This window comes from Pantherophis guttatus, chromosome 1 (genome assembly GCF_059756535.1).
Source record: "Pantherophis guttatus breed Tessera chromosome 1, ASM5975653v1, whole genome shotgun sequence".
In the NCBI taxonomy this organism is placed as follows: Eukaryota; Metazoa; Chordata; class Lepidosauria; order Squamata; family Colubridae; genus Pantherophis; species Pantherophis guttatus.
The window spans coordinates 283,527,583-283,554,797 of record NC_142063.1 but is presented as its reverse complement, the minus strand read 5'-3'; the positions used below and the strand labels follow the sequence as shown (position 1 = coordinate 283,554,797).

The window sequence follows — 27,215 nt, the reverse complement described above, 5'->3', positions numbered from 1 at the left end:
TATACATGCCACAAAAAAATTCATATTAAAGCTGTATTTTTGTTTTTTCAAAATAAATTTTCCTCAAAACCCAGGACTGAAAGAAAGCTATTCCAGAGCTGATAGTCATTAACACTTCAGAGAATGATTATTCAGTCCAGAAAATCCTCCATTTTAAACCCAATATTCTTTATTAAATAACATTAGCTAACGTAGTAACTTAATAATCAGTATTTACTGATTATATATACTTAACTTTTTCTGTCACAAGTTTAGCCTCAGTATATATTGACTGTGACACTATGACATCAGATATAACAAACCTTGTGGGAAGAGTGCAGCATCCATCAGCTGTCAGCCTGACTTGAGTTTCATAGCTATCCAAAGGACAGGCAACTTGTTGGACCGGAGGGCATTCCACTGTACTACAGTCGACACTGAACACTGGTGGGAAACAATTAAGGTAAGGAAAAGAATGAAATAATCTCTTTTTAGGAAGCATAATGATAAAGTACAACGATTTCATTTACTGATATGTCATTTGAACTCTGCTGCTGGAGAAGACTTTTAATAATATCACATATAACCAAATAAATTGTTGAACAAATCAAGCCAGAGTTCTTGCTCAAGGTATTTAAATATTATATAGCTTCATGAGGGTTATATGAGGGTTCCCCTCGTGGAGATGTGCCCATCAGGCTTCCGTGCATTTCATCAGCCGAGAGCTCAGGGCAGGGGCGGGGGGGTGGCGGTCATTATAAGAGAGGGTCTTGATCCGAGGGAGACCACTGTGCCTCAGATAGCCGGATGTGAGTCCCTTTTCGTGAAGTGGGGTCGTGGGGTGCAGATGGGTCTGTTGATCACGTACCTGGCTCCCTGCCACGTGGCGACGACCCTGCCCAAACTCCTCAATGTTATAGCCGAGGTGGCGGCTGATACCCCCAGACTTCTGGTCATGGGGGATTTCAACTTGCCATCCATTGGTGAAACTTCTGAGGTAGCTCGGGAGTTCATGGCTTCCATGACGGCCATGGACCTGACCCAAGTAATTCACGGCCCTACTCACATGGGGGGACACACTCTGGACTTAGTTTTTGTCTCTGGTCAGTGGTTGAGTGGCCTTGATATAGGGGATATAGATACTGAACCCTTGTCATGGTCTGACCACTCGCTCCTTCGACTTGACTTTCTGACCGCCGCACCCCGTCGCAGGGAGGCGGAGCCAACCAGGTGGTTCCGCCCCAGGCGCCTGATGGATCCTGATAGGTTCCAGATGGAGCTTGGGCCATTTCCTGAAACTCTAGCTCACGACTCGGCTGATGACCTGGTGGCCGCCTGGGATAGTGCGGCTGCCGGGGCTTTGGACCGGGTCGTGCCTTTGCGGCCTCTGACCCGGCACCGAACTCACTTAGCTCCTTGGTTCTCCGAGGAGCTGAGAGAGATGAAGCGCCGGAAAAGACGCCTAGAGAGCGGTTGGAGGGCCAGTCGTTCCGAATCCGACTTGACACTGGTAAGGTCTCATATTAAGACCTACCTAGTGGCGATAAAAGCGGCGAAATCTAGCTATTTTGCCGCTCTTATCGCGTCATCAGATAACCGCCCAGCCGCCCTGTTCAGGGTGACCCGCTTCCTTCTCCATCTGGGAGCGCGGGAGGACCCCTTGCAGGGCCGAGCTGAGGATTTTGTACAGTATCTGGATGATAAAATAACTCAGATTCGGGAAAACTTGGCCACTGACTGGGTTAGTTCAGACGAGATGACTGAGGCAGGCCTTGAGAATGTTATCTGGGAGGAGTTCGATCCTGTGGCTCCCGAGGACGTGGACAGGATCTTGGGACGGCTGAACGCCACATGTTTATTGGACCCGTGTCCCTCCTGGTTGGTGCTGGCTTCCCGGGAGGTTACACGAGGCTGGCTCCAGGGAATTATCAACGCTTCTTTGAGTGAGGGTGTCCTGCCGGCCGCCTTGAAAGAGGCGGTGGTGAGGCCTCTCCTCAAGAAGCCATCCCTGGATCCGGCTGTTTTGGCTAACTATCGTCCAGTCTCCAACCTTCGCTTTATTGCGAAGGTTGTTGAGAGTGTGGTGGCGCGACAGCTTCCACAGTACCTGGATGAAGCTGTCTATTTGGATCCGCTCCAGTCCGGTTTCAGACCTGGGTACAGCACGGAAACGGCATTGGTCGCGTTGGTGGATGATCTCTGGAGGGCTCGGGATAGGGGTTACTCCTCTATCCTGGTCCTGTTAGACCTCTCAGCGGCTTTTGATACCATCGACCATGGTATCATGTTGCGCCGGCTGGAGGGACTGGGAGTGGGGGGCACCGTTTTGCGGTGGTTCTCCTCCTATCTCTCCGACCGGTCGCAATCCGTGTTGACAGGGGGGCAGCGGTCGACCCCGAGGCGCCTTGTTTGTGGGGTGCCACAAGGGTCGGTCCTCTCGCCCCTCCTGTTCAACATTTATGTGAAGCCGCTGGGTGAGATCATCCGTGGTTTTGGGGTAGAGTTCCATCAGTACGCTGATGATACTCAGCTGTACATCTCCACCCCAGACCATCCCAACGATGCCTTGGAAGTGATGTCCCAGTGCCTGGAGGCCGTGCGGGTCTGGATGGGGAGGAACAGGCTTCGACTCAACCCTTCCAAGACCGAGTGGCTGTGGCTGCCGGAGTCCCGGTATAGCCAGCTGACGCCATCGCTGGTTATTGGGGGTGAATCATTGGCCCCCACGGAAAGGGCCCGCAACTTGGGCGTCCTCCTGGATGCACGGCTGTCCTTAGAAGGGCATCTGACGGCCGTGGCCAGGGGGGCTTTTTATCAGGTTCGCCTGATACGCCAGTTGCGCCCCTTTCTGGATCGGGACTCCCTACGCACAGTCACTCAAGCACTCGTCACTTCTCGTCTGGACTATTGTAACGCTCTCTACATGGGGCTCCCCTTGGGGTACACCCGGAGGCTCCAACTGGTGCAGAATGCGGCCGCGCGGGGGATTATGGGAGCGACTGGGCGCTCCCATGTGACTCCTCTCCTGCACGAGCTGCATTGGCTTCCGGTGGACTTCCGGGTGCGCTTCAAGGTGTTGGTGACCACCTTTAAAGCGCTCCATGGCTTAGGGCCGGGGTACTTACGGGACCGCCTTCTGCCACCAATTGCCTCCCACCGGCCAGTTCGCTCCCACAGAGGGGGCCTCCTCAGGGTGCCGTCGGCTAGACAATGCCGGCTGGCGACCCCCAGGAGGAGAGCCTTCTCTGTGGTGGCACCTACCCTTTGGAACAATCTACCCCCAGAGATACGAGTGATCTCCGACCTCCGGACCTTTCGTCGGGCCCTAAAAACTCATCTCTTTCAGTTAGCCGGTCTCTCTTGATTTTATGATTTTATGGTTGGTTTTAAATTTTGATATGGATTTTAAATTGATAAATTTTAAACTATGGGCCAAATTTAATTATTTTAAATCTATTTTTAATCGTATTTATGTATAAATGTTTTTATTTTGGCTGTTCACCGCCCTGAGTCCGAAAGGAGAAGGGAGGTATAGAAATTCGAATAATAAATAAATATTATTCTGGACCCATTGTGTGGAGACATATTTCCCTTGAAGTCCATAATGCTTGGAACAGTTAAAAAGAAGAAAAGGATAGCAAGCAGTATGTTGGATAAATTCTATGAGGACACCAATGACTGCATCATTAAGATATCTAAGAGTCCAAGTGGAGAAAATCTATCCATATATTTGCTAAAGGATGACACCAACCTGATGAGATTTTAATCAATCACATCACTGTATAAACATTAATTGATACACATTATTTTAAAATCAGTTGCTGAATTATTATAAATGTAAAGAGTAGGGCTGTGAGAAGTTTTATTTAGGTTTTTTTATTCATGGCTAATACAACTGAATTGCCAAACTCAATTATTTTCAAATTAACTGCCTTTGAATAGATCTGCATAGTTGAATTATGTCAGGTCAATAATCTGAAATGGACTGATGATTTGTATCAGATCAGAGCCAACCCATGCATCCCTAAAAATCAGTCATTTATGTCAACCATATTTGTTGTAATGCAGGTGCTAAATGATGCATGGTTTTGGGTTCCTATTATCCGTGCTGGAAGATCTACACAAGTTTGTTAAGCTTGCTTGGGAACATGTCCAACAGAATTGTAATTAAAAATATATAATAGGTAATGATGAGCAAAATTTGGGAAGTGCAGAGAAGCTTTATATCAAGCAAGGGATGTGCAGACTAGATTTAGTGGGTGTATGAATGTATGAAAGAAAGCTTATTATACATTTGTTTTGGGAAGTTAATATGATGAAGTTAATAGGCTAGAATAATGGGATGTTTTGCACAAATATTATGCCTTGTTGCTGAATATGTTAAAAGCACTATATAATGAAAATAAAGAATGTGTGAGAATAAATGAAATAGTTCAGTGAGCAGGGAGAAGATTAAGGATATGAGATGTTTCCTTTCACTGTTAAATCTATTTATGGATAAAGGGAAAACCTAGGATGACACTAGAGAAGTGCTAGTTGGGACCATGTATGTGCCTATACATTTGAATGCAGATGATACTGTATTGTTGGCTGACAAGCTTAACAATTTGCAGAAAGCATTAGAAAGGTTGAATGAATATGAAAGTTAATGAATAAAATATGAAGTTGCTTTGAAAAGGGAACAGAGTTAACAACTAGAAATATTATATAAATTGGAAAAAAATCAGAGCAAGTAAATGAATTTGTACAACTTGATAGAACATTTACTAATAGCAATACAGATAGAGAAATTTTAAGATGTACAAATGCTGGTGGAACAACACTGCATTGGGTGTTAAGGGATCTGCTGCAAGGAATGAGTGCTGCTAAAAACGGGAACATACTTCTTCTTTCTTGTTATATGAAAACATGAGCTAGGTAGGGGAAAAAAACCTAAAAGTAAATTGTATGAAATAGAAAGAAATGTGTAGTAAAACAATGGGTCATGAACAAATGCATGATGACTAATAGTGGACAGGACACAAAACAAAATGGACAGTACAAAATAAACATGTTTACAGAGAGAAAGAATGTCAATTCAACTGCACATCAAATATATGAAAGAAGAGTAAATGCATCAAGACTAATTGGAAAACTGAGAAATTTATACTGAGATGAAGTTGAGTTCTTCAAAAACAGAGTTAAGAAGTTTAAAGAAGAAAAAGCAACACATGGCATAATTTATGAACTTGGTATAAACAAATATGATTAACAATGATACAAAGATAAAAAGAGTTACACTGAATGATGCAGATATAAACTGAAAATCTAGGTTTCCTTTTTATCTCATGTGCTTAATTTCATTTGGTTACTGGTTTTTTCTATGTTTTGCTACCCTTATCTCATAAAGAATAGAATGATGGATATGTAGGTGGGTGTAAGACAATTAAGTGATGGGTGTGTAGGTGTCTAGATTTATACCAGCATACTCAATATTTTCCTGGGTCTATTCACGTGTAGATTTTCATAAATACATTTTCATCATATGATGGAATATGATTGTGCCCATTATTAGCACAAGTGCTAATATTCTGATTCTGAATTCCAAGCAACATAAAATATATACCTAGCAAAATCCTGGAATTATATACATACTGTTCAAGGCTGGTGAGGCGAGAATAAGTGGTTCCTAAGGTAGAGTTGTCTATTGTGCCTTGGCTACCAAAGGCCTTCATGCTATTCAATTGTTCATTAATTTGGAAGTTCAAGATGGAGAAGTTTAGATGCAGCTCCAGAGAACAAATATATATGTTTCTGACTTCTTTACACTGCAGTAGGTAAGCAATTATTATATTTGAAGTTTCATTCTTGTCTGCAGTAAACGTTCTAATCTAGTCAAGCTGGGTCTGGGAATCTTCTGGCAAGTTTAGCCAAGAACAAAATGTGTTTGGAGATATGAGATTTATTGCTGAGCTTGGGCATGACATATCAACAAATATCCCTGGTTCTGAGAACTTTCCGTCTTTTGATCTGGATGGGGTTGCACTGCCCCAGATAGAACCTGTGATGGGGTTGCACTGCCCCAGAAAGAACAATTTGAGGAGATCCACTGTTCATACAAAAAATGGTAGCTATAGCCCAGTGGTGGGTTGCCCCCAGTTCGAACCGGTTCTATAGAACCAGTAGTAAAACTGGTGGGAGGCTCTGCCCACTGACCCGGGTATCATCAGAAGTGATCTGCGCATGGCGTGCAAGCACGATGCGAATCGGTAGTAAAGGTAAGTAGAACCCACCCCTGCTATAGCCAGAGAGTTTTAGACAGCTTTGTGTTGTGTGCCAATTGCACCTGTTCCTGGACTGTGACGCTCACAATCACTCATGCCTTAGTCACTTCTCGACTGGACTACTGTAATAGTCTACATCGGGCTGCCTTTGAAGAGTATTTGGAAATTTCAGCTGACGTAAAGTGCAGTAGCACAGACAGTAATGGGCGCTGGTCATTTGGCGTATGTTATTATTATGGTTCGTCATATAATCAGCCAGATGGCTTGAGACTTATGGGTTACTTATGGAACCATCTCGATGGTATTTTTCTTTCTTATTAGATCTGGTAAGAGAGGCATGCACAGGTGCCCTTTTGTGAGGGAGTGTTAGGAAGAGAGGCTTTTCTATCATGGTGCCTACCCTCTAGAACAGTGATGGCTAGCCTTTTCCAGACCGAGTGCCGAAAGTGTGTGGGCGCGCGAATGTGTGCATGCGCCCGAATTCCCAAAATGCAATGCATGTGGTCCCCTGCATGTGCCCCACCCCCACATATGCACGAGTGCCCCCCCACATGCATCCCGCCCTCCATGCATGCACACACATCCCCTGCATGTGCCCCACCTCTATGCATGCAGTCCCCCGCACACCCCATGCCCTCTGCGCATGTGTGACAGAGACCCAAAGATGAGCTGGCCAGAGGGAGGCGGATGCACAGCAGAGCTGAACTGGGGCAATGGCTCATGTGCCATCAGAGAGGGTGCTGCATGCCATCTCTGGCACGCATGCCATAGGTTCACCATCACGACTCTAGAACATTATCTCCTTGAGATCATATTTCCACTGATCCTAATTTGTTAAATTTATATCCTGCCTTACGTATAGGAGTTCAAGGTGGCATTCACTGCATTCCCCCTTCCTATTGTTCCCACAACGAAAACTCCGTGGAATAGGTTGAACCAAAAGAGAGTGATTGTGGACATGTGGAGATTCTTCCAAACGGAATTCTTTAACTGTTTCATATCTATAGACAAAATCTTGCAAAACTGAGTCCTCTACTATCTGAATCTACCATATATTCCATAACTATTAGGGAGGGAATATACCCCTTCCTTCCTGGGAATCCACCTCTTCACTACATTCCATCACAGTGACTGAGCCAGTCACCTAATGAGCCCCTGTGGCTGAAGTGGACTTGATTTTCCTCAATGACAACTTGTAATGTTAATCGGCTCAGTAGCTAAGATGTTGAGCTTGTTGATCAGAAAGGTCGGCAGTTCGGCAGTTTGAATCCCTAGTATAGGTCTCCTGAGTGAGCAGGGGGTTGGACTAGATGATCTCCAAGGTCCCTTCCAATTCTGTTACTGTTACATCATAGTGACTCACTTTTTCTCAGTTTTTTTGTGTTTTCAAAATATTTGATTTCAATGATTATATTTTATTTAGTTAAAGGGCCAGAATGTAAGCATTCTGTGATTACACCTATGATATACTTTCAAACAGTTAAGAATACTTCTCAGACTATAAATATTATCATAATCTAGCCATATACAATTTTCAGACTTTATTTTCTATTATACAGATAGGGGTGATAAAACAATAAAGTCATTACACTGTGTGGCTGTGTTTAGAACAAAGTCCTCTCATCAGTTTTTCTGGGCCTTCATCGTTTAGCAAGAGCATTGGGAATCCCTCTGTAACTTTAACACAAAACTAGAATAGGTAGCTGGATCCTTTTTTCAGTTTGCTAACTCATTGATGCAGATTGCTTTAAAAATGATTTCAAAGCCAATTACAATCATACTCACTGCAGACTGTCTCTTTTTTCGAACCAACAAAAGATAAAAAGACCATCTGATTACCTCATGAATTTATATGCCACCACACAGGTTAATAGTCTGCTGCCTCATCTGAACTTCCAATATGGTCCCCTCCCCACCTTTTTGAGGATCTTTTCAAAGACTGAACAATTCGGACATAGTCAAACTGACATAGTTCAGGCCAGCCATATTTGAAGTATTTGCCTCATTTTATTGATGGGAATTTTATTATTAGAGTTTTTGTGTTTTAAGCAACAACGTTATATGGAAATGTTGGCCTAGGAGTCTTTTGTTTCAGTAGTGGGAACAGACACCTATTAAATTATATATAAGCTTTGACAAAACTGACCAGGATAGGACAGAAAAGAAGAGTATACCTTACCTGGTTTACATTCATAGAAATCACAGCATTCCCCTGGCTTTCCTGATGCTTTGGAAACCAATATATTCAAATATCCGGGTTGGCAGACCTTCCTCAAACATCCTGCAGGATTGCAGACACAGCGGCTTGGAAGAGGGCAGCATTCTCCAGGGGGAGCATAGCCTTCAATCAGAATTGAGTCCTCTGGGCAGCGTGGAGAAAACTGCACTTCACAACGGGCTTTGGAGCAGTCTGGTTTTTCTTCTGAAAGCAAGACAGGAAGAGCACGTCAGGAAGACATTACCTGATATCTGAAGCTTCAGAGTGTTGAAAAGCTATGCGCACATATTTTAAAGTTTTTTTTAACAATGCCACCTACCCAGCCAGCTTACATTGCAGTAGTGGTTCTTGAAGAACAGGAAAATTCATAAAGAAGATGGTTTTACAAGGGATATTTCTAATAACATAATATCCATGAAAATGAGGTGTGCATATTTTCCTTAAAGATGCATGCTTGCTTGCTTAATTTTTTTCTTACAATAGATATCCTGAACCAAAAATTCATGAGACAAAATAATCACTTGTAGTCCTTACAGAGATAAGACAATGATCACACAGAACACTAAAAATGTTTGGTTGCCTTAGGGACAGAAGCCTAGCCATGTCTGCACATATTCGGACTATTTGTCTATTTCTTAGTGAAGACTAGATTATTCCTGAACATCTTTTTGAAGAAAAAATAATTTCCCAGGTGGATTATAGGTGAGAGTTATTTGAATTGCAACCATTTACTACACGTTAGGCTCCTTTCAAAGAGTGATGGCACAAGGCTTACTGTGAACTGAGTCAGGTTTCTCAGCAATGTGGGTCTCAGCCAATGGAAGAGATTAAGGAGTATTTTAAGGAATACTACTTTTCATTTTAGCAGAAGTTCATTAAACAGCTACTATTTCAAACAATAATACAAAATATTTTTTTATTTTTTATTATTTATTTGTATCTGGCCTTTATTTTTAGAAATAACTGAAAGCAGCAAACTTATCCAACACAAGTTCCTCCTCCTATTTTCCTCACAACATGCTGTGAGGTGTATTGGCTAAGAAAGAGTGATTGGCCTAAAGTCACCCAACTGGCTTTCATGGTAAGGCAGGAGTAGAACTTACTGCTTTCTAGCTTGGTTCCTTAACCATCAGACCAAACTGTCTCAAAAATACTAACAAAACCAGCAATAAAAACTGAGGCAAGCTAAATAACCTGTTAAAATCAAGTAGATAATGCAATTTTTCATATGCAAACAGGTACAATAACTTTTTGTCACATTCCACAAGATCATATAATCATTTTAAGTTAACGGGTTAAATAGGTTTGAGCAATGGCAGCAGAGTGAAAGAAATTATGCTGCTTATTTGAGCATAAAAGTTGTTAAAATTTTAATTCCCCTCTTTTGGGAAGCTATTAATTTTCCTTTGTTTCACATTGCACTCTCCATCTTAAAACAAAATACTTAAAGCCGATTAGGAGTAAATAACCACTTTCTGTTACAGTAGTCTTGGATTAACATAAAGAGGTATCCACAGATTCAGTCATGAGAAATTTTTCTACTACCATTTCCACATTCACAGGATTTGAAAAATCAAAGGTTCACAGCAAGGACAAATAGCTAGTGAGATAAGTCAGGGCAGTATAACAGTTGAATAGCCTGATTCAGATCTTGTTCTAACATTTCTCCCATTGATACAAAATGGCTTACATTATCTGTCTGTCTATAATCTATCTATTGCCCTCTCAGGGCATTCTGTGATCAAGAATAATCAATAAATAGCAGCTTATTACATCTGACTGCAAGAATCCAGAAGACCCCTCTGCTGACATTTAATATAGGCCACATATGGTATTAGGAGTAGTTAATAATTGCAATTTCCCCTTTTCCATACAAAGTATGCAGTGTTTTAAAATCTACTTGAAAACAAAAGCTTTTCTTATGCATAGTGATTGTTGTTTGTTACAAAACATATTTTGTAAAAAGGTATGCAAATAATGCTCATATAATTAGCAGCACTGGATGTTATCACAGCTTGCAGCACACTCCTTCATAACTCTCAGAAACTTCAAATAAGCTTATCTTGCATTATCTTGGTTTTCTGTTTTCACTTTTGTCAATTCACATGATAGATGCAGCTATTCTCTTTTTTTAAACCTACTCTCCCCACTCAACGTTTTACTAGCTTAAGCCCACTCGTGCAATGTCTACCACTGTCATCCTTGCTAGAACAAAATCTACAAGAGAAGGGCTGGACCTTCTTTGGAACTGGGGAGGAGGTGAATCCTAGTCATTTTAAATTTTGAAAAAGTATAATGATTACAATATTTAATTTTTTTTAAATAACTCAATACATTAATAAACCCATTACTGTATAAACAATATTAAAATGTATCAATGCCTCCTTGTAGAATAGTTAGGAGTAATTAGTGGGGCAGTCTATCCTTGCTTATTTCAGTTGTGCAGTGCTGAACCATTAAAATTATTTCAGATGCAGTCAAGACAAATGGAGAGGCAAAGACGTGAGCGTAAGTCAAAATTCTGACCACAGAGCCAAACATCAGTTACTGGTTGAGAAATAAGTTTCTGTCCTACCCTTCCTTCTACTGCCACCATCTGCAGCTCATGGGTATCTGAGCAAAGATTTAGTAAACATTAGTTTGGAAAAAATCCTGCATTGGCTGGAAAAATCCTGCAACGTTTTAATGGGGCATAATGCTTAGGATTTTAGCGAAGTGTTCATGCATTCTGAGGGTAATTATTTCCAATTAATTTTGCATGACAACCTCAAAATGTTTATTTAATGCAGCAACAATTTCACAATTACAAACGTTCTTTAACAACGTTTAATTGGAAATGTTATAAGGATCTGTTTACTTGTTATTGTTTAATGACTTAACTATAACTTCTTATGAAGGGTAGTCTGATTATGATTTTGTTCCCTATTTTCACTCTGCATTAGTGTTAAGTGCTATCTTAGGAAGGGAATAGACTAGAGTGGACTATAAAATCCGCTGATTACATATTGTCCCGATTTTTCCCCTATCTGATTTAGCTAATTATTTTTCTTCGTTTGTTAAAAGTGTTCAAGTCTCACTGCATTTTAGAGGTTTCCATGTTATCAGGCTACCTGAACGAGGACATGGCTGTAAATCTGCAACCTCCTACTTTACAAGGCTTAACTAGTTTTGAACTTTGCATAAATCTCTCAGATACTTGACACAGTGTGGCTAGATAAAATCTTTAAAGCTACTGAACTGGTTAGTCCTATGTCTGTATGGCAGGCAACCACTGTATCTTCGTCCTACCTATCCCATGTTTCAAAGGTCTCTTTGCCCTGCCCCTTATAGTTTTGTAGGCATGTAACAGCTGCCTTGAGAATCTTTCTCTTTCCACTTGTCTCTCACAAATGCTACTCTCCTGTCTGCAATTTGGAGATTATTATAGCTCTTATAAATTGCTTCTAATCTTGCAGAAAGAAACCATCACCTCCTTCTCCATCAAAAGTCTAGCTTTCTTTAAACTATCTTTACTGCATTTTCAGTAATTTTTACTGTTAATGATATGGAGGTTATAAGGCCATGATGGGGAACCTATGGCACGTGTGCCAGAGGTGGCACACAGCACCCTCTCTGTGGGCAAGCATGCTGTTTCCAGCTGCTCTTCTGGTTTCTGGCGTGCACATGTGCACCGGTCAGCTGGTGTTTGTGGGTGCCAGAGCGCCAGAAAATGGCCTGAAAAATGCTCCCCAAACAGGCAGCTTTTTGGGGTGTTTTTTGGCAATTTTCAGGCCAAAAATGGCCTGGAAAACAGCCTGAAAAATGGCCTGAAAAACGCCCAAAAACTAGGCATGCACGCACTGGCCAGCTGGTCTTCGGGTTTCCGGCACTCCAGCATGTGCACATGCACATGCATACACGTGCGCTCCAGTTTGGCCACTCGGTGCCGAAAAGGTTCGCCATCACTGTTCTAAGGTATTCCTCAAGGAGCAAAAAATAGTCCATGATTTGCTGACCTTTTTGTTATATGGTATGGGCTGCCTTCATTGAAAGAATAAAATAATAAAACTAAAGAAAAACCCAGTATTACCATGAAAGTAAAAACCAACCAAACAACGAACAGGACAAAAAAGAACTGAAATAATGATCAGAAATGCTTTATCCAGTGCTAGTCTTTCAGAAACAGTGTCAAGGAACAAGAAAAGATGAAGATATAATACAAATGAAATGAAATTGGGACATCATCCACAGGAAAGTTAAGCTAAAATATCCATGGACAGAAAAAAGAAGGGAGGAAAACATGATTAAAAAAAAAAAAAACACTTTTCAGCCTGAGAGCAATACATAGCCCATAGAGCTGCTCTATCTGGATTACCATTTTTCATATTTTTCTTCTCCCCTAACTTTTGAGGGTGTTCTTATTGCATAGTACAAAAAAGAAAAACAACAACAAATGTTTATTCGTATCTGGAGCATATCCAAATTAAGAGGTAGTTCATATGCACAAGGAATCCAACTGGTCTGGAATGAGCAATGAAAAATAAAAATTACAAATCCCAACAACTTATCACAATGGACAATTTCTGTCAATAAAGATTATTGGGAAATAATAAACAATGAGTGTATCACCAACAAAATGATTGGAAGGTTATATGCAAATATATCGAATATTTTAGAAAAGGTATAATGGTACTTAACATTTACTAATTCAAGTTATGTTTACAGTAAAATATAATTTGCTTACCCTAACTCTGAAATCTAAACCTTTGACCAAGCTTGACACGCTAGTTAATGTACAACGTGCTAGAATTGCCAATATGATAGATGTTCAATGATTTCATATTACATTTTATTACCTGGAACACTTTTGTTTTATCATAGTGTTTATGAAATAAAATGTTTATTAAAGCACTGTATAGCATTCACAGCATTTTATATGCATATTTTAAATATGCATGCAAGTAGTCCTTGATTTACCACTCCAATTGGGACTGGAATTTCTCTCATAGTCAGGGAGGTTGTAAAGAGAGTAATCACATGACTGTACCTGATTTTGACTATTTTTACCATGGTTGAAAAGCGAATCCAGTTTCCCCAAATGGATTTTTTTCTTTTGCCAGAAACCAGCAAAAAATCCCACAAATTGCAATCATGTGAGTGCAGGATACTGCAAATGGTCATAAATATGAGTTGTGATTACAGAACTATCTGGTGGTGGGTGGGGCAAGGGCCTTACGTGCCAGTACAGGTTGTAAAGTACTTTTTTCCAGGGCCATTGTGACTTTGAATTGAATGGTTTAAATGAGTGGTCATGTATCAAGGATTACCTGTAATAACAGGCAATATTTATCAGGGCTGTGCTAAATCCTTTGGAGAAAGTGCTTTGGAATGGAATGCATTTCTTAAAAGCAAAGGGGCTGTGCATATACTGTGACAGCTGGGAGCAATTTGCAAAACTGCACCAGCCTGGGAAAAAAAGCATGGCTGCTTTAATAATCAAAAGGGAAGCTTCCTCTACACTCCTTTGTTCTGAAGCACCTCTTTTGAAGAATTTCCACAGCTCTAATAGTTACTAAATTGTGCATTATATTGTGATGAAAACATGGTTTCATGTTTTCTAAAATTTTACATCCCTTTTATATTGTTAAAATCTAATACAAAACACCTTTCTTCCACTTGGAGGTCAACTACAGCTGTCACTGAAATTGATGCCAAACAATAGAAGTACTGTACAGTAACACAAGGGCAGGAAGGAAATATTAAAAGGATTAGAGATAAACAAGAAAAATGATTATCCAGCTGAAGCAGGAAGGCAGACAGGCATGCAAAATACTCAAAAGGATTTTTAGGATATCAAAAGGATAGTTAATTCGATTTTAAAGAGAGATTACATTAGATACACATTGTATATCATCACTCATAAGTGAACTGATAGAAGTAGAAACTATACCAAGCTTTTATGTAATTGTCAAATCATATCTGAACTCTTTTTTTTATCATATCTGGATTCTTGTGTTCAAAAGAGATTTATTTTAGCTTTTAAGAAAGAGGATAAAAAGATTTTAGACAACAATGAATTTGCCAAACTGGAAAATAAATATGAACAAAGTAACCTCCATATTCAGTAATATATTAAGATGACATCATGAGTATGCACGCACAGGGTTTGCAAACATTCCAGACTTCTTAATTTGCAAGCATTCCAGATTTCCTGAAAATCTGGCTCCGACTGCTTTGAACTGCCCCAGGGCTTTTCTTCTTGACAGCAATATGAAGTAGCCAATATGGAGCTATATTTACAGATTCTATTAATTCAGGGCCAATTAATCCAGCTCATTTGGCTTCAACTTTTCCATACTTGAAAAAACAATGCTTAAATTTATATTCTGCCTTGTTTCCCCCCTCAAATAATGTCTTACAAGGATGGAGTAATCCCAACTGACCATTCGACAAGTGGAATGGCTGAAATTGAATTTCAAACCTTCCCAGAGCTAGTCCCACAATTAACCATGGGTTGATCTAATCATTAAATTAGCATTCTAATTTAAGCCCCTGGAAACTATTGACAAGACAAAGAGGGTGAAAGAGATTGTTGGAGAGGCTGGGAAAATAAAGGAAGAGAGAACAGACATAACAAGACCAGACATAGAAGACAGGTCCACAGAAGATTTATCTTACAAATGGAAATTCAGCCCGCGCAGTGGGGAAAATATTTCAAATTATTCAAAGAGACTCCACCTTAAAAAAAAAAAAAACTCATTATAAGTAAGATTTGAAAATTTCTAAAATTTGTAGCCAGATTTGTCAATCTGATTAAAAAGGCACATCTGAGTTCAAATTCTTGCTCAACTATGAGAATCAATAGATCAATTTGTCCTACCTGCAAATTCCTCTTAGCCTATGGTGTAATTTTTTTCAGCTCCACTGTTTGCTGTACAGGTAACCAACTCCCTCTGAACTTGAACCTGCATTGTTTTCTCTATACAGAGGCACACGCTTCAGAGATGCAAACCTTTCTTTTACAATGAGGTGTTGAAAGAGTCCTTATTTAATTCACAGGACATCATTGATAGGTCTGCTTTTTCTGATATTGTTTCCTGAAAAATTTCAAGTGTCACAAGTGCAGCAACAAACATATCCAGGAGTTCAAGTTGACTAGAAGCAAGTCAAGAGCCCTTATCAGCCCAGTACTTTTCTTCCTTGGTTTCTCTTCTGTTTGATCTGAACCCGATGTATTGCTTCAGTCACCAATTTGACTCCTTTTGTGAGGAAAGCTTAAAACTTTAAAGTGTTGCTAATTTACCCATCTCAATAGAGAAAAAATGATTTCTTCCCTATATGACTCCTAAAGTTTGTACTGTCCTGACAGTTTTCCATTCTCCAGCCTCTGATTTCCCTTTAATTCCATTCTAGATTAAGTTTTGGTAGCAGAGGTAATTTCCTATTTATACTTTTATTTATGCATGCAACAACACTTAAAATGTTCTGATATCTATGTATGAATTGTTGAAGATAAAATTAAAATTCATGGGGAAGATCAGCTGATGATTTGAACTTCTTGGAAAAAAATCATTAATTTACAAAGATTATCATATAGATGGTAGATTCTCAACTGTACCAAAGAATCTAATTATGGCAGGAGTGAGGATTCCTTACTCTTTACCTCGTATATTTTCCATTCTTCAAAGAACATCCATAATCTTCCTTCCCAGAAGAACCATAGTTATTCTAGTAATTTTTGAGGATCCTATTATAAACGAATATTTTTCTTTACAACACTATACAGGTAGTCCTCACTAACCATAATTGGAATCAGCAATTCCACTGCCGAGTGATGCATTTGTAAAGTGAAATGTCATGTGACTGCACCTGACTTATGACATCAATTTGTCAGTTGTGTCTGTGGTTGTTAAGTAAATTACTGTGATTTAAATATGATGCCATGTAACTGTGACCTGCTAATTTTATTCAGCTTTAGCCCAGATACAAACTAGACAATTCCATAGTGTTCTAGATTTTCAGAGGTTGCATGCTCATATTTAATGTTTGACTCTGTTAGAGTCTTATTTTGTTTTAGAAAAATGCATAAAGTCCATTCAGTGGTTTCTTCAGTATTATTTGAGGACATGCTTCCTTTGTCTGCATAAAGTAATATGTTGCATCTGTGTGAATCTGTGATGATTGGAATAGGTAGTTGTGTACGTGCTGCTTCAGTGTATATATGTGAGAGGTAATCAGGGTGGGGGCATATATGTTGCCCCTAATTGAGCAGAAATATATATGAGGGTCTAATCAGAATGGTGTACAAGTAATCCTTGACTTATGATCACAGTTGAGACTGGAATTCTGGTCACTAAATGCTAACGTAATTAAATGAGTTATCATGTGACTAGGCCTAATTTTACAATCATTTTTACTTTTGCTATTAAGCAAATCACACAATCGTTAAGCGAATCTGGCTTCCCAATTGATTCTGCTTGTTAGAAGATGACTGGGAAGATTGCAAATTGCGATTATATGGCTGCAAGGTACTGCAACTGTTGTAAATGTAAGCTAGTTGCTTAGAGCCTGAATTGCAATCACATGAAGGTGGTATGATGGTTATAAATTTGAGAAGGGGTTGTAATTGGTTCCATGGTTCATATCTTTGAACCATCATTAAACAGATGGTCGTAAATCAAGGATTAGCTGTAAATGTATTGCCTTTGCATGCTTGTGCATGTCGTTTCTGCTCTCTTTTCATGTTGCATTTGGGTTTGTAATAAAAATACAATGAAAATAAAAATTGAGTTGCATATGTTCTGTGCCCCATGATCCAGAGAAAGGAACTTAACATGGAGCAATTGACAATGTCTACCCACTGCTCAATTGCCTTTCCCATAGGAATATTGATAAATTTGAAGAATTTTTTTCCTTCCCAGCCCAATCCTACCCATTTTCAAACATGACCTTAATTTTGCTGGTATCTTCAATCATACCAGTGGTACTGTTTTATTTGTCCTGCTAATGATCAAACAGACAGAATCCTGAACTCGTTACAGAAGGTCTTTCCATCATTCAGTTGGGATGAAAAGAATAAATCTATCAGGATAGAGATGGAAGATGAAATGAGACACATACTAGAAAGACAAGACAGCAAAAAAGACAATGTATCAAAGGAAAGTGGTACTTTAACATTGACACAAAGGTGTGCCTTTTTCCCCTTAAAAGGAACTGGACTGGGTTTTTTTCCCTTGAGGAAGAAGAATAAAACGTTTTGCTTCTCATCCAAGAAGCTTCATCGGTTGTGATGTCGGGGGATCCTATTTTTCCATTTCCCACCATCCAGTCCCAACTGTCAATACCTATCCTTCCATTCCCACCCCCCTTTGATAAGAAGCAAAACATTTTGTTCCTCTTCATCAAGAAAAAACTGTCCAGTTGCCTTTTGGTGAAAAAAAAAGCACCTTTGAGATAACTATGACCTGGATAACTGAGAATCTCCACAGATACTTAACACTGACAATCAATATAATAGATGACTTATATTCAATCTGTCATATAAACAAATTTTACAAAATTATTTTCCTCCTTAAAGATAACAAAAAACTGGAGTATGCAGAATGTTGAACCATTTTGCACTATTTACCATGTCAACCAATATTTGGAGAAGTGATACCAATCTCAAATTACGCATACTTCAGACATACATGAAATGTACTGTGTGCATTTAATAATTATTTATTAATAATTATTATTATTTAATAATTTTAAATTTTTAATTGATGTTTGTCTTGTGTTTTTAAATAGGCTGTACACCGCCTGAGTCCTTCGGGAGAAGAGTAGTATAGAAATAAAATTATACTTATACTTGCAATTTCTAAATGATTTGTATGACCTCACAACTACCTGTTTACATAATATTGATGTTACCTTATGCCCAGCCTATTTTGTTTTATTTGATTTTTTATTCTAACACTGCTACAGCACCAAGTTCACAGTGCTTCCACTTTTCAGTACTGATCATGGTTAGTAAATCCTGATATTCAGAGGGAGAAAGGCAGTGGTGGGATTCAAATAATTTAACAACCGGTTCTCTGCCCTAATGACCAGCTGAGTAGGTGTGGCTCAGTGGTCATGTGACCGTGTGGATGTGGCCAACTCAACGTCACTTATGTCGATAGGTGCTTCGCCTTAGCTGTTAAAATGTAATAAGAGTTAACCAGAGAGGCAGTTTCTGTAAGCAGGGCAATAAAGATTAGGCTAGAAACAACACCAGAATGTTTCCTTCCTGACTTCCTTACAGGATTAGCCCTGTAAAGTGGAAAAAAACAAAATAAGATTCTTCCAACAACCAGTTCTCCCGAATAGGTGCGAACTGACTGAATCCCACCACTGGAGAAAGGGGTTATATCTTTGGAGTTACGTAAGAAATACATATTAGCAGTCAAAACACCGGGCTGTCAAGTTTACATACTCTGCACGAACATATTAGTCTAATGGAGGTGAAGCAATGAATGTGAAAACAGTTTTGCTCTGATGAAATAATATGTCAACACAGCAAGAACTTGGTTTCACAATGGATCACTAAAGAGGAACCACAAATGTTTCTTTCTTGATTCATAGTACCTGCCTCATTATTTCCGACTAGCTGCTAATCACCAAGGACAAGATCAATAGATCTTGCCAAGGTATAAGAATTTTAGTCCATGTTAATAACTGCAGTGACTGATATCCTGGATTAAGCTCATTATAATGATATATAGGAACTTAAAGACATTTTATCAATACTCCCTTCACAATATTGTTGTCACTCTTAGCAATTTCCTTAGATTATTACAGGGTCTGCTTGTTCTTATATTATGATTAGTTTAGATTAGTTCTTAATGGCAAAGTTGTGGAATTTCATTTCTTAGTCATAAAATATGCTGTGCTAAACTTTATTTTCCATAATGGAAGTATTATAGTAATCCAAGGAAGTGAATGAAATGGTAAAACTATCAGTGCAACAAGGGGTTTTGCTTATCAGCCAGCTTGGTTATCTACAAATATTTTTTCTGCGAGAAAAGTAAGTAAAGTACAAGCCAAAGCATCAAGTCCTAGTGTCCTTCATCAGTTAGCATCATAGCCAGATGGGACTCTCTAACAGCTGAAAAAAATGGTGCTGGGGACCAGAGTACACGGGTCATTCCATTTTATCCATGAAAGCAAAAAAAGCCATTTCATAGCCTCATATGTTGTGCCCACTAATAACAGATCCTCTATGTGCTCAAATGTCTGGTGATCTGGTGATTCTTCCATCGAAATCCTTATCCAGTTAGGGCAGTACTGAGGTTTACTATAGCCAATTACATGGATTGACTTAAGTTTTAAATGAATTAAAAATAAAACCATATTTATGCTGAGATATTATATAGTGGGTGAGAAAGAAAATGAAGATGTCAGAATACTGGGGACAGGGCAAATATGCATCTACCCAAGACTCTTCACCATTCCACACAAGGAAGTCTAGTGTTCCATTCCCAATTTATTATTCCATTACAAAGAAATAAACGTTGTGAAGGGAGGGGGAGGCAAGGCTAGGGACCACTGTCTTCCTAGGGCAGAGAGAGAGTATGTTCAAAGATATCCAGCTGGATTTCACACCCAAGAATGAAAACCCACAGTCTTCAGATAGTAGCCTGGTGCTTTAACCACTACACAAACTAGCTCTAATGGGCTTTTCAAATGTTCCTTTTTTACTACCTACAAAGAGAAAGAATTGTCATGGCAGAATTTTCATGGAGAAACTACTACCTCTCTCAATGACCTTGATTGTCATGCTAAGAGAGTCTTTTAAATTATGCAACAACCAAAGCACACTCCAGATATCGCCAACTCTCTGGAAGGCATTCTGTACTCCAAAGCAGGAGTCCCCAATGCCTGGCTGTGGCCCACTAGTAAGCTGCAACCCATTTGGAACCAGACTGCATAAATGGTGGGTGAGTGTGTGCGCCATTTGAGCAAATGGAGCTGCACATGCTTGCGTGTGCACCTACCATTCACATAGAACCATACCCTTCCCACCCACCGGGCCGCAAAACCAGAAAGGTTGGGAACCAATGCTCTAAAGAACTTCACAAGTGAAGACCAAAGGTGCCTGATACACAGGAGAATAAGATTAGATGTTAACTACCTGGCAGTCTAGAAATGGGGAGAGCAGAGTCTTTGATAGTAATCATTGGAGAGAACATAATATATCAGCCTGGAGTGTCCCAGCACCATTTAGCCCATGGATCAAAGATACCCTACCTCTACATTAAAAAGAAAAAAAAGAAAATGTAAGAAAATGTATCTTATCCCCCTGAATTAAATTTTAATATAGTCCTCAATTTGCAAAGGAAATAGAGGGCGAAACTCAAGAAAATGCAGTGACTACAAGTGACATTCAACATTATGAAAATGAGCCTGGGTTCTCATAATGTAACTTTCCTTTTCCATTTGCTACAGAAAGTCCTCAAAAAAAAAAAACTAAGACAGTTAAGGAGCAAAGGGCTGAGAGTATAGCAGGAAAGGGAGGGAACGGAAAGAATTCAACCTCCTTTCCATTCTGCTATAGGTACTGTTTGCTAGAACCTACAATTCTTTATAGTTTCCATGTCAGGAAGATACTTTGTTTGAAACTTTCTAACCCATAATATTATAACTACCATGATTCTAACCCATAATATTATAACTACCATGATTCTAACCCATAATATTATAACTACCATGATTCTAACCCATAATATTATAACTACCATGACCATGTTTGGATGCTAGAATTTTTAGGAGTGAAAATTCATTACTCTTAAAAGCCACTTCCAACTAAAATTCACTGTGATCGTACAATATACATTATTTATATTTTTTATCAGCTTCAAGCAGTAAGCCACTTATTCAAACACCAAAATCACTTTTATTTTACCAATCATATAATTCATCAAGTAAAATAAACAGTAAGTATGATGTTTAAAAATATACACAGCCCACCTTGTTCTTCTTAAACTCTCAGACAGAGGTATAGATGTTATGTCATGCCTTCATTTTAGTTTTACATGACTTTTATTTCCACATAGCACGCACACGCGCGTGCACACACACACACACACGCACACACACACAGAGCAGGGGAATGCTTCTGTATTATTACACATGATGTATCTTTTGTAGGATTTTCCTAAGAGTGACCAACAGAGAAAGAACATGACCAATTTTGTTCTATTTGGAATTTAAGTATGACAACCACCTTTTCTATGGGGTTCCAGCTATCTAATACTGAACTCAATGAGGTCACTACACTTTGGATGACTATACTCCAATTAGAATGAAGCCATCACCTAATGCCTCTATTGCTAGAATGGAATGGAATGATTACAAGAATGAAATAATCTATGATCATTCCCAAGACACATGGCACCAATTGTCACTAAAGAGAGAGAACTAAATTGTATCTGAAGTCACATCATAATTTGGATTTCGATATCAAAGAATAAGTTTTCAAGGGAACAGAGATACTTGTGAATGATGCAAATTCCCTTTATGGTATGCACTGGATACGTATAAATACAACAGTCTTTCTTTTCATAGTCTACTCTTTTCCATAAACTTGCATGAACAAATTGGATAAAGTTTCATCTTTGGGATTTTTCCCCTTTCCCATCTCCGATCATGCTCCACAATTCGCAAAAATAACAACTTCCTATTCAAAATGGGGACTTATGCAATACTGTAATTTAAAATATAAAAATTAGAATCTGAAGTTCAAAGCAAATTATTTATTCAAAGCAGATATAGTTTCAAAACAGATAATATCAGTAAGTGGACAAAGTTATACAATGCTTTAAATAACACTAACAAAAAGTAAGACACACTAGACACAAGTTCGTTTAGCTGTTTTTCTGATATGAAAAAAAGTATAAATCTTTGAGTTTAGTGCCAACAGCTCCACTATATTATTATTTATAAATACTAAAAAAAAAAAAAAAAGATGGGGGGAACCTGCTGAAAATAATATATTTAATTTCTGATTTCCAATTGATTTACAGCTTTTTTAACATAAACTTTAGGAACCTTATATGTATTTGTATTTATCTTGCTGTATGATACATAGTATATATGGAATCAATTCTTGCTTAAAATTATACTTCTATTATGGATTTATTTATTTTAAATATTTGAATAGCTGCCCTTCTTAAAATCAAACTCTAAGAGACTTACACACAACAAAAACCACATATACTGTTAGGGTCACCTTTGTTGCATATATTTCTAATCAGATATTGAAAATTTAACTTCACAATCAGATATTGTTGGTATGTGTCTTTTTCCCAAAGTTCACAAAGTCAACAACCAAGAGCATTATCTTAATAATTTCTGGTGTTTTTATTAATATATTCTGAAATTATGCTTAGTAAAAAGAATGGTTTCATTTTGAATTTGATTTTTAAAATTCTCTGAATGGCGCTATCGACAGGGCCGGCACTCCGGAGCCGCTTGAAGGACGGAGCTGAGGCGAGGGCAGCTCTAACGCCTCAGCGGAAGGCTAGCCCCTCGCCAGCGGCAACGGAAGCGCGGATCCGCCCAGCCGGGTCGGAATCCGGTATGCTGCAGCCCCGATTGATAAGGGGCTAGGCCAGGCGGCTTGGAGCCCCAAGCACGCCGAAGGCACACAGCAAATTAGTAATCCCACGTGGCAGCTCCTTGGTAAAAGTAAAGATGTGAAAATAATAAATTAAAATAACAAAACAATTAGCAAGGAAGGTAAATTAATTAGAGAGCACTCAAATTGCCAAGTTCTCACAGCAACTGAGTGAGAAAGACTGAAGCTGATTGGTTGAGGTGGGCGTGGCCTAACAGTGGAAGGTTTAGCACTCAGTTCTGCCCAGCAACTAGGAGAAGCTACCCCGTCCATGGATTGGAGGAGCAGCGCAATGGAAAATATTCCTTCTGTCTTATGTCATTTCCAACATTTATGACTGTATAATTTATAGATGTTGGTAATTATTGACAGATTTGCAAACCACAGCCAGCTATTATGTTTTCAAAGAATCTTCTACATGAACAGAACAATTGGAAAATAGATCTAAATTAGAAAACCCAGAAAAAAACAAGTGAGGACTAGTCATGTAATGAGGGGCAACAGGCAGAGGTGGTATTCAGCAGGTTCTGACCAGTTCTGGAGAACCAGTAGTGGAAATTTTGAGTAGTTCAGAGAACTGGTAAATACCACCTCTGACTGGCCCCGCCCCATCTATTCTCTGCCTCCCGAGTCCCAGCTGATCGGGAGGAAATGGGGATTTTTCAGTAACCTTCCCCTGGAGTGGAGAGGCAATGGAGATTTTACAGTATCCTTCCCCTGCCACGCCCACCAAGCCACATCACGCCCACCAAGCCATGCCCACAGAACCGGTAGTAAAAATTTTTGAATCCTACTACTGGGAACAGGATTGATGCAGGATAGAATCATAAGTGTAAATATGACAAATACTTCCACCTCATCTCTATAAATTGGCTAATACAGACACACATTAAAATGAGTTTGTATATTTTTTGTACGGAATATACTCTATGGAAATTTAGGGTTTTTTAAAAGTTTACACAAAACCTTTTATCAAAAAGTTAAAATGTTTATTAAAAAACCTAAGCTAGTTGCTTGATCAACTTTCGCCTTATGGCGAAGGCAGTTGAAAGCGCGGTGGTGCGTCAGCTCCCACAATTCCTGGATGAAGCGGATTACCTGGACCCGTTTCAGTCTGGCTTCAGGCCTGGTCACAGCACGGAAATGGCATTAGTCGCGTTGATAGATGATCTCTGGTGTGCCCGGGATAGGGGTTACTCTTCTGTCCTGGTCTTACTTGACCTCTCAGTGGCTTTTGATACCGTTGACCATGGTATCTTACTGCGATGGCTAAGGGGGTTGGGAGTGGGAGGCACTGTTTTTCAGTGGTTCTCCTCGTACCTCTCGGGTCGTATGCAGTTTGTGTTGGCAGGGGGGCAGAGGTTGACCCCTAGGCCCCTACCTTGTGGGGTCCGCAGGGGTCAGTTCTGTCGCCTCTCCTGTTTAACATATACATGAAGCCACTGGGTGAGATCATCTGGGGATTTGGGGTGCGGTATCATCAATATGCTGATGATACACAACTTTTCATCTCCACCCCGCATCACCCCAACGATGCCCTTGATGTGATGTCCAGGTGCTTGGAGGCTGTACGGGTCTGGATGGGGATGAACAGACTTAGACTCAACCCCGACAAGACCGAGTGGCTGTGGTTACCGGCACCCTGTTTTGTCCACTATATTCCATCGCTATCCCTAGGGGGGGAGGTGTTGACCCCCTCAGAGAAGGTACGCAATTTGGGAGTCCTCCTAGACCCATGGCTTAGCTTGGAAGATCATTTGACTGCCGTAGCCAGGGGGACCTTTGTCCAGGTGCACCTGGTTCGCCAATTGCGCCCCTTTCTGGACCGAGATGCCTTACTCACAGTTGCTCATGCCCTCATCACCTCTTGTTTGGACTACTGCAATGCACTTTACATGGAGCTGCCCTTGAGGAGCATTCAGAGACTTCAACTGATGCAGAATGCGGCCGCACGGGTTGTCATGGGGGTACCTCGGTACTCCCTTGTCACACTACTCCTTCGCGGTCTGCATAGGCTCCCGGTTGTCTTCCGAGTGCAATTCAAGGTGCTGGTGATCACATTTAAAGCCCTACCTGGCCTAGGACCAGAGTACTTGTGAGATCACCTCCTGCCACCGGTAGCCTTCCATCGCCCGGTTCGCTCCCACAGAGTTGGCCTCCTCAGGGTACCTTTGGCTAGACAATGTCGACTGGTGACTCCTAGGGGGAGAGCCTTCTCTGTGGGAGTCCCTACCCTCTGGTATATGTTACCCCTGGAGCTCCGGATAATCCCCGACCTCCGAACCTTCCGCCGGGCCTGGGTTGACTCTAAACTGATTTTGTAGCTTTTTAAATTCTTAAATCTTAAATTTGACCTTATTCCCACGTTTAACCTTATTTATTGGATATTCTGCTTTAATTTGTCTTTTAACTTTTGTATTTTCTGTTTCTTATTGTTGTGAGCCGCCCTGAGTCCTTCGGGAGAAGGGCGGCATACAAATCCAATTAATAACAACAACAACAACAACAACAACAACAACAACAACAACAACAACAACTTTCAACTTATCATTAATTCTAAACAACAACAACAACAAAACCCCAAAAAGGAAATAGAAGTTTCTATCATTGTAGCCTACTTCTGAATTCCCCCAAAATGGTTCATAGACAGACATGGTGAGAAATCAGGCAAAAGGATTGGTAGAGAAAGTGACAAAACTCAAGCCATGCCTGTGTTAATTTTCACTGTTAGAAGGAATGAAAAATATTGTTAGGTCCAGGGTGGTAGAAACTGCATGCATGACTTGTTCAAAGGTTGTTGAGATTATGTTTACTAACCCCTAATTTTTGCAATGTAAATAAACTCCAGCTATCAAAAGCAAAAGTATTTCCATCCTTTGTCAAATACAAAAGATTTCCTGGCGTGCAGACGGCCGTTATGTTAATAAAAATGAAATAACTAAAACTGTTACATTATATAATACTTAAAGCCAAGGTTCTCTTACTGTTGGAGGTAAAGCATTCTCAAATAAGAGTCTAAGCAAAGGTAAAATAAAATTGTTCCTCTCCTGTATAGGACAGATTTATTAGCATCAGATTACAATCTGCTAGGTCAAAAGTGCAATAAGTATGTGACTGCATTCCGCCAAAGAAATAGAAGGCTTCTACATGCAGGTACGAGTTGGCTTTGGGCTGGAAGACTGTGCTGAGAATTTAGTTGTTCTCTCAGATTAACACCCCTGTACCTACAATGAATATAGCTGGTTTTAGTTTTGTTGCTTAATTTTCAAAAATGTTATCCAATTCAGATAGAAAACCAATGCTCAATAAAATAAATTCTGAGTAAAAAGGTATAGTAGCTCGTGTTTTTTATTCCCTTTGTTCTGCAAGAACTGGTACTTTGTAACATTTTTAAAAAGTAGTTTATGGTCAGCAATAATTTATCTACAGGGAAAACCAACTTGCAGATAATGAAACAGGAAATTTATCTTCCAGACACTATAGAATATTTTGTTCCTATCATCAATAAAGACCAGGCATAGCTATGACTTCAGTGTTTGGCTAAACTTACTATGAAGTTGTAGCACAATTGTTTCTCAGCACAGTACATAAAAAAGATTTACTATTATTTTTTGCCTTAATATTTCTGACACCATCAGGTTTGCTTTTTAATAAAGAAAAGTTGGTTATCAAGACCTGCCAATGGTGTAAATAAGCACATAATTATTTGCTTAGAATCTAATAAAACATACATTTTAAGAAAATATGGCAATTCTGAAACCACAAGGCAAGATTCTTATTTCTTTATTACAGACACAGTATATTGTGACCATATCATTTATATTTTAGTATTTCATTTTGTCATGTTTTAAACCCTTGTTAAACTGTCATTGTTGAAAGTCATATATAAATCACAATAGATTATATTACATGAACTAGCAGAATGGAAGTTGAAAAATTTCATGAAAAGTCTTCATGATTTGATACCTAGGTAACAGCAATAATTCAAAATAGTTTAGGTTAAAATTGAACTATAATAATCAAAGAAACGGGTTGAAATTTAGTTGTCCACTTATTTAGCTTTAGGAATTTTAACATTCTGTTAATGGTCTAAATGTTAAATTTAAGTGGATATTCAATATATAATTTGTTTAGGAAA

The 27,215-nt window shown here is 39.4% G+C and overlaps 1 protein-coding gene across 3 annotated transcripts in view; it reads right to left on the bottom strand.

The window, feature by feature from the left end:
• CRIM1 (cysteine rich transmembrane BMP regulator 1) overlaps positions 1-27,215 on the bottom strand; it is a 145,627-nt gene that overhangs the window by 47,325 nt on the left and 71,087 nt on the right. For all 3 annotated transcript variants that reach the window (XM_034428173.3, XM_087883030.1, XM_034428174.3), the window contains 2 exons: positions 8,422-8,664; positions 303-423 (listed from right to left, as the gene is read on the bottom strand). In XM_034428173.3, coding sequence (XP_034284064.2) covers positions 303-423; positions 8,422-8,664 — 364 coding nt within the window. The remainder of the gene's footprint in view (positions 1-302; positions 424-8,421; positions 8,665-27,215) is intronic.